Here is a 12581-nt window from a genome sequence, read left to right on the forward strand (position 1 = left end):
AAAAAAGCAGTTTGGAGCTGAGAGAGGAAATAAAGAGGGATCATTCCTGCAGCACGTAGGGGCCATTCCTTGCTTCAGTGAAGCTTCATTTACTGCAGGCTTTTTTGTCCTACACAGATGTAATGCACTGCTCTTGCATTTTTTAAAGCCTCACAAGTAATCCTGTTTGTGCCATTGTACAGGGACCTGCTGAGTAGGTCAGGAGCAGTGGTGTGCTTCAGTGGGAGGGGAGCCACACACCATATAAATGATGGCAGCAAGAAAGATTTACCTCTGAAAAATACTAGAAAACAGGAAAAACAATAATCCTTAATCAAAATGTTTGTAACAGTGTGGCTTTGCAGGTATGCCAGACTGGCAGATTACCTAAACCAACCCTAGCAGGGCTGAGGTCTTTAAAGATCACAGAACATTGTGACTTGGAAGGGGCCCACAAGGATCTTCAAGTCCAACTCTTCAGTGAATGGCCCCTCCAGGCATTGAAGCTACAACCCTGGCACTATTAGCACCAGGCTCTAACCAACTGAGCCAGTCTCAGGTCATGCATGTGAGACACCACCTGCTCCCAGCCCAGGGCTCCTCATAGGTGTTCACCAACCTGTTATTGGTGTGTTTTTCACATCTAAAAAGGTTCTTTTTCTCCATCCAGTCCATCCCAGTGAGATCTAATTTCCAAGTCTGCTCAGTGCTGGTCAGGTCATCCCTAGCTCAGAGTTAGCACTGACCTTTAGTGACTGGTGCCAGCAGCATGTCTGGTGTCACAAGGCACCAAAGGCAGGTGTAGTGTCTGTCTCAAAGGGTTTCAGTACAGAAGAGCATGATTTTTAAAAATATCTATTCCACTGTCATCTATCCTGAGACTTGATAATACTTGGCTGCTTTTAGAGAGAAAGAGGGTCATTATTGCAGTCAGTGTTTGAGGAGCAGGGAGAGAAGAAGACGGGCACAGGAAGAGGTGGGGAATGAAGATCCTGTGGATGCACCTGGTCAGGGAATAAGCTGGGAGGAGCTCTCAGGTGGCTAGTCTGTGCAGAGGGGGAAAGAGGAAGCACACTTCAGTGATGGGGGAGATTACACCAAAGGTTTGGTGTAAAAATTTGGAATCCAAACCTGCCTCAGCAGAAAAAGACAGTTGGATTGCTGGGAGCAGGTGGAGAGCAAAGAAGGAAGGATATGTCATTAGAATGGAAGTGAAAAGAGGTATTTGTAAGTGGGTGTACAGACATGAAGGGACAAAACCAAGCAGGGGACAGAGGTGAGAAGCATGCCCTAAAGGGAGCACCTGAGTGCCCGAGCTGCTGCAAAGAACAGCATATAAGATGTGTAGATGTGGCACTTGATGACAGGGTTTAGTGGTGGGCTTGGCAGTGGTAGGGGATTGGTTGGACTTCATGATCTTAAAGCTCTTTTCCAATCTAAATGATTCTACAACAAGCAGGCACCTTCCAACAGCACCATGAAGCTTCAAAATTTACTATTTACTTTGGTCCAAACCTGACAAGAGCCACCCACCGTGGCAAGAGGCTCAGCTTGGGTAATTCTGCTTGCTGCAGATCTGCTCCCTGGAAAAGCACACCAGGATCCCAAACAAAATACCGTAATCTGGCAGAACAGAGTATCACTACCTCCTTCCAGCTGATCACGTGAAGACATTGCTTAACACAGCTTAGAAACATGCTGTATTTATGTCTTTTTGCTAGTCAGGTGATAGGCTTGGGATTACAACACACTTGCCCATACCCAGGCCCAACTCCAGACCAGCCTCAGGACTCTAGGCAGGAATAAACACCACTGTTGCAATGCACAGAACATCCTGTCCCCTCCCCTCACACCAACACTTACCAAAGGGATCTAAATAAAACCAGACCAGCTGCTGAGGAGGGCCATGTTCAACAGGGAACTGCGAGGCTGCGATGGAGACAAAGCGAGTTCCCTGCCAAGTGATGTTACAAGCAATAGGGACATCATTTATCTCTGCTGGAGTCTGCACAGCTCTGAATGCTGCACTCGAATGGCACTTCATAGGATGCTACTCTCCAAAAAACCGACATCCCAGAAGCCAGAGAGCCTCCTAAAGGCTCTTTATTACACCTGTTTTCCCAGGCTCAGCTGAGACAACCCATGAAAACAGAACACTGTAATTCCCAAGGCGATCCCGAGCTTACGTAACACCGCGATGGAATCTCTAATTAAAATAACGGAGTCGGCCATTTAAGCGTTATGCCTTAACGTGGATAATCAGGATCACTCCTTCCACTCACCTGGCCAGCAGGATCCCTTGGTATTCCTCCAGCTGCCGCATGAAGCTGGGGTTGGGCTTGGTGACGGTGCGTCGTTCCTTCACGTAGTCGTAGGCCCTGTCCAGGTTCCAGCCGTATTCCTTCATGGCATAGGCGATCACCGTGGATGCTGAGCGGCTCACGCCCATCTTGCAGTGCACCAGGCACTTAGAACCATTTTTCCTGAAGCAGAAGAAGGACAAAAAGAGGATCATTAAACAGAAAACGTGGCTTCTGAGAAGCTTAAAAAAACAGAAGCTTCTTTGTCAGAGCATTATCAAATGCATTTTTAACTCTCTGGCCACAGATGAAGTCTGGGATGTGATCTGATAATCCAGTTTACAAACTAGAGCAAGACCCACAGAGACAGTGAAGAACAAGGTCTTATTAATATTCTTAACAGGTTTTTTTTTACAACAGCTCTTCTGAAGCTGTTATTGCCAAGTGGACAATCATAGATTTATGAAGACCTCTAATTATTCCAAATAAAAAGAGCACCTATACCACAAACATGGTGTCACAGTTTAGAAACACATCCCTGGAAGCTACTGAGCAGTTCAAGGCAGCCTCTAGCACAGACATGTTCTTCTACTGCAAACTTCTGACAGCATATTATTAGGTTTGTCAAGTGGCTGAATGAGACCAACATTGCCTTAACCCTCACCTAGCTAGCAGACAGAAAACTACAAAATGAAAATGTTTTGATTCTAGGTAGGCAAGAAGGAAAAGTAGTTATGAAAACTGGCAGGAAAATACAAAATGCTTAGTGTACATCTCCTAAATGTGTGGGTTCTGTCCTGAAAAGACTTACTTTGCCTTGGAGATGAACTTGTAGGTGTCATTCCAATAAGCCAGAAGATCTGTTGCTTCTTCATCATAAACCCGAATATTGTGGTATTCGAAGAGCCCAGGGAAGAAGTTGTCTATCTCTCGAGTCACATTCAAAATATACCTCACCCTGCATGGAAGAGAGAGAGAAACACAGCAAGTTCAGAGAGATGTCACACTGCTCCACTGCCCTGCCTGGCTTTGCAAGGCACATTTGAAAGCAGTCTTGAACCAACTTCCTGGGAAACCAGGAATTACTGTAAAGAAGCAGCAACTAACACAGACAAAAGGTTTTGCTGAGCAGTTTAGAGCCTGATAACAGGGCTGCCATCCATGCTGGATGGCAGAAACTTCCTCTGCACTATGTCAGGTAACACTGCCCACCACCTCTATTCTCCATGTCAGCAACACTTGTGTCACAGGAGCCCCTGCACAGACTCTTCAATCACATTTTCTTAAAGCCCCTTTGTGAATCTCTCCTTCTGCTCCATCAAAAACACAGGAAGATGGAAGACATAAACTCTTAAGTAACACCACAGCTAAACAAATGCATAAAATAACTACAGAGAGATGTAACAGACAATAAGCCCCTGGGGAGGATTTATTTCTTATCCCTAAATTTTCTGGAAAGGAAACTGCTTGAGAAAGCACATGGTATTTACGTACACTACACTCAGTATTTTGAGCCCTGAGGGTTACTCGTAAGATGCTTATGAAATGCACTCATGCTGGGATATCAGACAGAACAAGGGCACTGCAAGGGAGTGACATCCCTTTTTCCCAAGCAGGTATGAGATTGCTGGCAGCCAAGTAGGACCAGCTGGACTCAAAGAAACAGCAGCAGACCCTGAGCTCAACAAGAGGAGTCACTTTTGCCAGGCTGAATTTCTGAGGTACAGAAGTATGTTATCAACTCAGCAGCACGATTACTTTTTTCCACTGGATTGGCACAAATAAGCCAAACCCATAAATAACAGTTTAATTGCAAAATCTTGGTGCTTATTCCACCTGGCCCTAGAGAAGCACACTCTAAGCTTAAGCTTGAAAGGTAGAATGGGTAGGGGCCAGAGGAACCCATCAGTGCTCAGCTTGAGAGTTACAGGACTTTACTTCCCACTGGGCCCCACTCAAAGCAAGGAATGCTCTTTTCCATATTTTCCTTCCTGCCACAGTCCGGAGGTCCAGACTCCGAAGCGCCTCCATAATCAGTCCAGAACAACGGGCTGGGGCCGAGGGCATGGAGCCAACTATGTTCAGTAATTGTAGCTTTTTACTACTTATAGCTGTGAGATTGCTGCCTTCCTTTGTTCTCCTTGGGGACATTAGTCAAGGTCAGGGAGGAAGGTTTTTGTACTTTAAGGGTGCCTGTTTGTGGGACATGGAGATTGCAGGAAGCAAGAGCCTGTTTGGATCTGTAAACCCCTCAGTAAGACTGAGGTTACACACAGCAGGTATGGAACAGAGCTTGTTGCTTAGACAAGTGTTAAGGCCAGGCTCTTGCTTTTAAGCTGATGGCTTGAAGCTACTTACCCTCTGTTCTGCAAGTCTTCCAAATTGGAGGCGTTCCATTCTGAGCCCTGCAGGGAAAAGATGCAAAGGGATACATCAGGCAGCAAGAAGGCATGGCCAGGCAACTGGTGGAGGGAGAGATTGCCACCACTGAATTGGAGGAGGAAGCTGGCCAGCCAAGTGTTGGATAACTGGGCGTGTTTTGAGTACAGGGGTACACAGAAGAGTGGTAACAGGGCTGATGTTCAGCACCTTCCCTCGCCCCATTAACCAGACCTCTTCTGAAACAAGAAGCAGCTCTGCAAAGCAGGAGCCCAGCACCATTTGCTGGCACTTCCTGCAAACTGCTGACTAATCAACCTCGGCAAGACAAGACACACTCCACCCTTTCCCTGGAGGCTGCTGCCAGCTCTGCCCCACAGAAGAGAAACTGCCTGCATTTAAAAGCCATCCAGGTGCTCTTTATAGATGAAACACCCATCTTGCACATCAAAGGCAGCAACACCATAAGCTCACTTGGGTTACACCTCTCCACGTTTCAAAGGCTGTGTGAGCAGAGAGATGAACACATTTAACCCTGGCTAGCTAACCCCTCTTCTCTGCAGCACACACAGGGCCTCCAAGCTGCTTGCTTCCCGCTCAAACACAAACCTGACTGAGGACAAAACCACTCTTCCTTCAAAATTTAAGGTGCACAAGCATCTGCTTTCCCAGCTTTAAAATGGCTCCCAAATGGAAAAACGGTTCAGATAGAGCAAGCAACAGGGATCCAGGCAACAATACCATCAGTGCAGAACAGCCCTGCTCATGGCTGCTCCCACGGCACAGGCTTCCACATTGCCCCAGGGCCAGGAGAGGCACGGCCAGGCCCTTGGAGCACACCCACCATCAGCCTGAGAGCGAGAACGTCCCAGGCTTGCAGCAGCAGCAGTGTCCACCCAAAGGATGAGTTGCTGCTTGCCCAGAAAGTCTGCACAGGCACCCCAAGTCTGAGATGGGGGAGCTCCAAGAGCTCTGAGTCACAGACACACACTCACACCCCGGGCAGCCCTTGCAGGCAATTCCAAGCACTCACAGTCTGTTCAGGAGAACACACACAGGAAAGGGCCATGGTACTGTTCTGGTAGCTACGGGGGACAAGTCTATGGCTTTTTCTTGGCATTTAAGGAATACAGCAAACAAAAAGCAACTGGTTCTTCCAAAACTGAACTACTTCCTAAGAGAAATCATCGTAATGAAGACACCATTCAAGGGTTCAGCACAGATTTGAGCAGAACAAAGGGGCAAATATTACATGCCATGGTAGCCCAGATTTCAACAGAATCCATTGCCTTCAGCCACAGATCAGGTCAATCCCAGCACAGTCCAGAGCTGTGCTTGATCTGAAGAAGGACTATATGGGTTCTTGCTATCTGCCAACATATTTTGATCACATTTACCCAAGCCCCCCAGACTTCATGTTATCTCTTTCTAGACTAGCAAGAATACTTTAATTCAGGCCTGGGAACCACCAGTTCCCACAGGTAAGGAGAATAGTGCTTTAGGGGTGAAAGCCTTTTCTCCCGTCCTTTGATCCACAATTACCAACATCATCAGGTCTCTTATTTCCTGCTTAGTTATTTCAGCACTCCCAAAGCGGGATCCCACAGGGCTCTTGCCTCCACTTGGAAAGGAACAGCTCCTTGCCTTCCAGAGCCCTCACAGGCAGCAGACACGCTCCTGAGTGAAGGTGGTGCCCAGCCCCAGCAGCACTGCTCCTCACTGCAGCAGCTGCTTTGCAAATACTTCTGCTCCACACATTAGCCACAGCTCTTCTCCTTGGTGCTGCCTCCAAGCCTTGTTTTAAGGTCTTCTTCCCATTAAATGCACTCAGAGCCAAGACTCCAAGCCCTGCAGGGGACCAAACTGCCTGTACAGCTTTTGAACAGCACCATAAGCCTGTAACAAGTCTCTCTCTCCTTATAACACATAGTCTGCAAAAAATAAAAATCCATTACATCGCAGGTACTTAAAGTTTCCTGGCTCTACCCCAGCGTGATATCCTGGGAGTGCTCACGTTAACACACACCATCCCTTCTGAGCTGGAGACTGGGAGAGGCCCTCTCCACTTGGAAAGACCAGCTGGTCCAAGAGGAATGGCTTTGTGTAAAGCTGAGCCAACCTCATAGGCTAGACAGCCCAACCAAACCCGCGTCCGTCGCTCCGGGGCTGGGAAATCCAGTGGAGCGCTGACTCACCAGAAGGAGCTGCAGCAATTAGACAGGCCCCAGCAGCAATGAAAGGCAACTAGGCAAGCAAAACATTAAACAGCAAAATGTTTATGTTTCCTTAAGTGACTTATCTCCAGGATTCTTTGTTAGGCTCCTCTGTTCTTCCTGGATCACACGAACTCAAGAGTTTTCCATGTTACAAGAGCATCATTCCACCTGAATGTCATCATTCCACCTGAATGTCACACACATATAATGCAAGAACCAGGGGTGTGGGTACCCTGGAGAGTTAAAGCCACACAACTGGTCTTAGATCAATGGAAACAGCTCTGAAAAATAGTTAGATTTAAGATTTTTTCCCTTCCATCCTCTAGTGACAGGGTCTACAGCTTGGCAAAGTTTAGTACAGCCAAAAAGCCAGGCTGCTCTTGTTCAGCAGCACTAGTGTCTTGTTTAAGACAATGTGACCCCAGGATCTACCATCTCTCCTTCAAGAGTCCTTTAACTTCCTCCAGAGGCCCCTGTGCCAACCAAGACACAGAGAGAAGTGTCAGGAGTGTTGAATTCACTGTTAGACTTACCAAAAAGACATGATCAAATATCTGTGTGGGGCTGTCCATCTGCCCGAGGATCACTATCATTTCATTGTCAATGAACTCTTTGAACTCCCGCAGGTTACACACCATCTGCATCTCCAGCTCGGTGCGTATCTGGATGGGGAGGAGGGACACAAGGAAGCCACGTGAAGCTTTTGTTCTGACCTTTCCCCGTGGCATGAAGCACAGAGCTCTCTAGTTTGCACAACAGCACTTCCAGTGCTGCTCTCTCACCACTCACCTCTTTTGATGTGATGTTCTCCAAATCCTTCTGCATCATGATTTCCCTTAACTTGGTCTTAATTAGCCGTTCCGTGCGTTCCCGCTCAGTTGGGCTAATCAGAAGAAAGCAACAGAGTCAGTGCGAGGGGAAACAAACTGGACTCATGGAACTTATAAAATAGGTATGTACAGGCTGGATGCTCTGTGGAGTCTCAGATTCCCACTCTACTTCCCCCCACCATGTTCTCAGCTGCAGGGAATTCAGGTGACTGTAAAGCCCGGTTTAGATTCCCAGTTGTGTATGAAAGACACCAACTGAATGCCCCTAATCCATTGTAGTCATCCAGAGAACCTCTGGTATTTGGTAAAATTTAAATTGGGAAGGCTGCATTATACCCTCTGGAGCAATATCTAAGCCTCTCCCTACCTTTCTTGGAAAGGTAACAGCTCCAAAACTCCTTACATGGAGAGATGAGGGCAGCTAAGCCTCTGCATTCCTCCCGCCCCTGCTGCCAGGGCCTTATCACCAGCTGCAAAAATAGCCTGACTAACACCAGGGGAAGCTGCAGCAGAGCAGCAGCACAGGGCTGGCTCACCCAGCATCTCTAGAAGAGACCCAGCAGTGACATCTTGCACCACCTTTCCCTTTCTCTGGAAGGCTGCCAGGCTGGAGATGGCACAGGCACTACAGAAGTGTTCAACTGGTGGTTCACAAATAAAAACCAAAGTTCCTGGTCCTTTTAACCTCACTCACTATTTCAGGACTCAATTAACAGAATGCTGTTTAAGTGTCCCCAGGAAATCATTCAACTGCTGCCACCAGGGAAAGGGTGGGTTAGATAAAATTTATATATGAAAAGCTACAAGAAAATATTAATCTGACAGCCTGCCAAAGCTTTTCAGCCACCCTCCTTGCACATTAAAAAACAATCAAGTGTGAAGACTCGTTCACAGCTGAACAACTGCTTAGCATCATTATTCACTCACTGAACTCCAGCAACAGGAAATATCTGTGAGCATAAATCAACCAAAGGCACAATTATGCTGGGAAAGCAGCTGGGGCCAGCAAAGTCATTTCTTCTACAAACTGGGCAACTTAAGCCCTAAACCTGGCATAACATCTGGACACCGACTACTTTTGAGGTTATATGGTATCAGTACCATCAGGAATGACTAATGACACGGGTGGTAAACCTTGAATGTCTACAAATTTTGCCTTTCCAAATTGCCTACCCATCTACCTCAGCCACTGTTTGGACCATCTATCAGCAGATATCCAAGCATTTAGCTGGAGGCATCTTGGGACCTATACGCTGTCCTGTTCCACACTTGCTGAGCTCCTCAGAATCACAAAAAACTGCATTGCTCTTTATCCCCATTCTTAGGTGTACCAGATGGATGCCACGAGGATGTTTTTGAGCTCACAGGCTCAGAAGTTAATACACAAACACTTCACTTTACAGCAAAATTACCTGAGTAAAGATAAAAAGACCATGTTAGTCTAAACATGAGCAAAGTCAAGAGAAACCGGTTCCTTCCAGGCCTGGATATCAGAAGACAAATCCAGCAGAGAGGAAGGCCTAGGTACACACACCTCTCTCACTTGGAACACAGGATTTAAGCTGTAGAAACAAAGGTCTGGAAGCCTAAAGCCCAAAGTAAACAACTAAACTGAAAACAGAGGCTGGAGAAGAAGCAAGGGAGCCCCAGGAGGGCTAAACTTTCAGTGCTGGGGTTTACCTAACCATGAGTGTGCTTATTACCTCTGGAACAGGAAACCTCTCCTTATTAACACCTAATTAAGAGCAATCTCTTGTGGAAACTGTGTCCTCATTTGGAGAGCGAAGTGCTTGACAGTCAAACACTTTGTCTCAGCAGAGCCAAACCAACTCACACGTCTGTGAAGAGGGCAGGCGAGTCGGGCCGGTGGGACTGGACATCTTGCATGGCATTCCACTCGTTGACCGACGACTGGTCCGAGTTGATATGGCTCTCATAGTAACTGACCCACGTGAGGAAGAGGCTCCCTGGATAGTAATTGTTGCTCCGTGCCACTTCACAAGCCTTATGTAAACTCTGCAGGGCAGACCTGGGGAGGGAACAATACCTGCAGGTTTGTAATTTCTTCCTCAGGCTGGTATTGAAGCACAAAGCAGCCGCCAAATCCACGATGCTGCTCGTGTTCCATCAGTTGGTACAAACCCCAGCGCAAGAGCCCCGGCACCGAGCAGGAGGCTGTTCTGCAGGAGTGTGGATAGCTACAAGCTGCCAGAGCTTGCATGTCTTAACTGGAGTATGCCAAGGCAAGCCTGGATAGTGGTGAAGGTGCCCACAATTCAGAGGGCAGAGGCACCCGTGTCTCTGGCTCCAAAATGTGCTGCAATGTATACCCAAGCCCTAAATAAGACACACAGAGTTTGTGTCCAAGACAGGGTGCTGACAGCTCCTGCTGTGCCACCAACTCCCCTGGTGCAGGGCAGGGACACCCAGGACTCAGAGCTGGGCAACCAAGGGCTTAGGACTGTACCGAGGTGTTTAAGTGTCTGCTCTCTCTCACTGCATGAGGGATGTCAGAAGTTTCTTCAGCTGCTGCTGGGAAACAAATCCCCTTCTCCTATTTTTAGCTTATTTTAAATCTTTGACTGTGATCAGAAGGATCCAGGTCAAAATCACTGGGGTGACAGTAGCATGACACCCTGACAGGCAATGTATTTCTGCAATGCAAAGAAGCTCAAGCCAGAAATACTTACATGACCACTACATGAACCACCCTAAAAGGGAAGAGAAACGCAGGCAGCTTCTCTGTCCTTCTTGCTATCACAATGAACATGTCTCAGAATATTTCAAAACATATACTCAAAGCAATTTTACTTTGGGGAGACTCAAAGCAGCAGCCCTTTGCAAGGAAAATTGCCCTATTCCTTCCTGCCCCCAGCTGAGACAAAGCTGCTGTAGAGCAGCACTCACGCAGGGTTTTTTTCTTTTGGTATCAAACTTCCTTCCTTGTCCCTGAAGGAAACTTCTGGCTGCTGGAGTAGGTTTCAAGACACCAGTACCCTAAAGTAGCACCTGCTTTTTAAAAGCTCAAGCAGCCAAAACACCTGGAAAAAGGATCACTGGGCCAGCTGATAGTAAGTACTTACCACATTGCTTGTACAGACACGGGCTTGAATATGTGCACCCTGTTATCTGTTGATACGCTGAACCCTCTGGTGAGAAGAAAAAAAGGCACAGTAAAAATGCATCCCAAAAGTCACTTTTTAGTTAATAACTTATAGTCTGCAGCACATTAGAACAGCAAAGGTCTAGCCCTATGCATACACTGCTGAGTTCAGCTAGCAAACAGATCAAAATAGCACACTAAAAGCTCTAAGATAACTTTTTAAAGCAGCTGCTGTTTGGGAACGAAACTAAGACAGTGGGACAGTGCTGGGCTGTGCTGTTTACCTTGGCAACACAAATTCAGTGCCACAGCTGGGAGCAACAGAGTCCAGCTAAAGTGATCCTGGGGCAGCTACCAAGGAAAGAAAAGTCATTCCACGCACTGCACTGGACAGCCTGTGTAACTGGCACAAACAGGAGTCTGCAAGTCAGGTGTCTATTTGGCAGAGAAACATCATTCTTGTTTTATGTTCTGCTGAGTGCTGCCTGCTGCAAGTGTGATGGAGGAACACATAATAGGATCCCTTTAAGGAGCTTTCACTACACACCCACTCGCCAGTAAAAGCTCCTTTACTCCAGCTTAAACACACACATAAGCCACGGTCTCAGTGCATGTTTATTCACAGATAAGTCAATTATTGGTGTTCCCTGCCACAACCACCATGATTTAGGGCTTTTGAGCCTACTCACCCTATACAGGTCAACAGAAGAGGTCTGCTGGACCTGTAAGGGCTCTGCAATCACTGGAATCCTTCCCCACACATCATGCTGCAAGCTCACACACAGAGACTGACCCTCTGCTATCGACCTACAACATACAAAAGACACTCACCCGTCCCCGTCCAGGTGGATCAAGGTGTCACTCCACAGTGGCAGCACCAAGCCCATCGTACAAGTGCTACTGCAGTAAGAAAGAGCAGGTCAGTCTGTTTACTATGGCACCATGCTGTTATTCTAATTTCATGGCAATAGTTGTGTATTTTTGTACTCATCAGGAATGAAAAGGAAAAATCCCACTGTTGCTTCAGGGAAAAACAATGCCAGTGTTGTTCTACAGGGGTCTGACAAGGATCACTGATCAGATTCAGGGTACAGCAGTATCCTTTAAACAAGCTTAAAGGGTTAACACACACCAAGAGGAAGAGCAAACAGGATCCAGGAGCATTGAGCTCTGTGCAGAAGGTCAGAGGGGGCTTTCAGCCTTTGGTCAGCTTGAGGCTTTCTTTACAGATTAGTCCCTCTCAGGCTCAAGTGGTTTGGTTCTAGCTCTGATTTTGCAATCCCCAGCTTTGCTTTCCTGTTTGTTCCCCAGCCACAGCAGTGCAGTGCAATCACAGGGTGACTGGCAGCACGGCAGGTTAGCAATCACTGCCTATCACCTGTGGTTGACTCCTGACCCTTCTTCACCCTCCCACACCTTGAGAATGAGTCCAACAGCCAGCCCAGACAGACACCTCTTGGCAATCCCACTCCTCTCTCAGCTGCTTTGCCCTCTTTGCCCTCACAGTCACCTGCTTTCTGTAGGGCTGAGCAAAAAGCCAAGTTAAAAGCAGAAATCAAGCAATGGAAAAAAGGCAGGGGAACCCAACACAACCTGCACCAGGTTATAGAATCACAGAATACGCCAAGTTGGAAGGGACCCAGAAGGATGATCGAGTCCAACTCTTAACCCTGCACAAGACTATCCCTAAGAGTCACACCATGGGCCTGAGAGTATCATCCAAACACTTCTTGAGCTCTGTCAGCCTTGGTGCTGTGACCACTGCCCTGGGGAG

At 47.3% G+C, this 12581-nt stretch overlaps 1 protein-coding gene across 3 annotated transcripts in view; it reads right to left on the reverse strand.

The window, feature by feature from the left end:
- Window positions 1-12581, reverse strand: part of SSH2 (slingshot protein phosphatase 2) — a 95211-nt gene that overhangs the window by 10350 nt on the left and 72280 nt on the right. For all 3 annotated transcript variants that reach the window (XM_032707669.1, XM_032707671.1, XM_032707670.1), the window contains 8 exons: window positions 11639-11707; window positions 10788-10853; window positions 9539-9733; window positions 7664-7757; window positions 7408-7536; window positions 4638-4684; window positions 3091-3237; window positions 2262-2462 (listed from right to left, as the gene is read on the reverse strand). In XM_032707669.1, the coding sequence (XP_032563560.1) occupies window positions 2262-2462; window positions 3091-3237; window positions 4638-4684; window positions 7408-7536; window positions 7664-7757; window positions 9539-9733; window positions 10788-10853; window positions 11639-11707 (948 nt within the window). The remainder of the gene's footprint in view (window positions 1-2261; window positions 2463-3090; window positions 3238-4637; window positions 4685-7407; window positions 7537-7663; window positions 7758-9538; window positions 9734-10787; window positions 10854-11638; window positions 11708-12581) is intronic.

The sequence above is a fragment of the Chiroxiphia lanceolata genome, chromosome 20 (assembly GCF_009829145.1).
Source record: "Chiroxiphia lanceolata isolate bChiLan1 chromosome 20, bChiLan1.pri, whole genome shotgun sequence".
Classification (NCBI taxonomy): domain Eukaryota; kingdom Metazoa; phylum Chordata; class Aves; order Passeriformes; family Pipridae; genus Chiroxiphia; species Chiroxiphia lanceolata.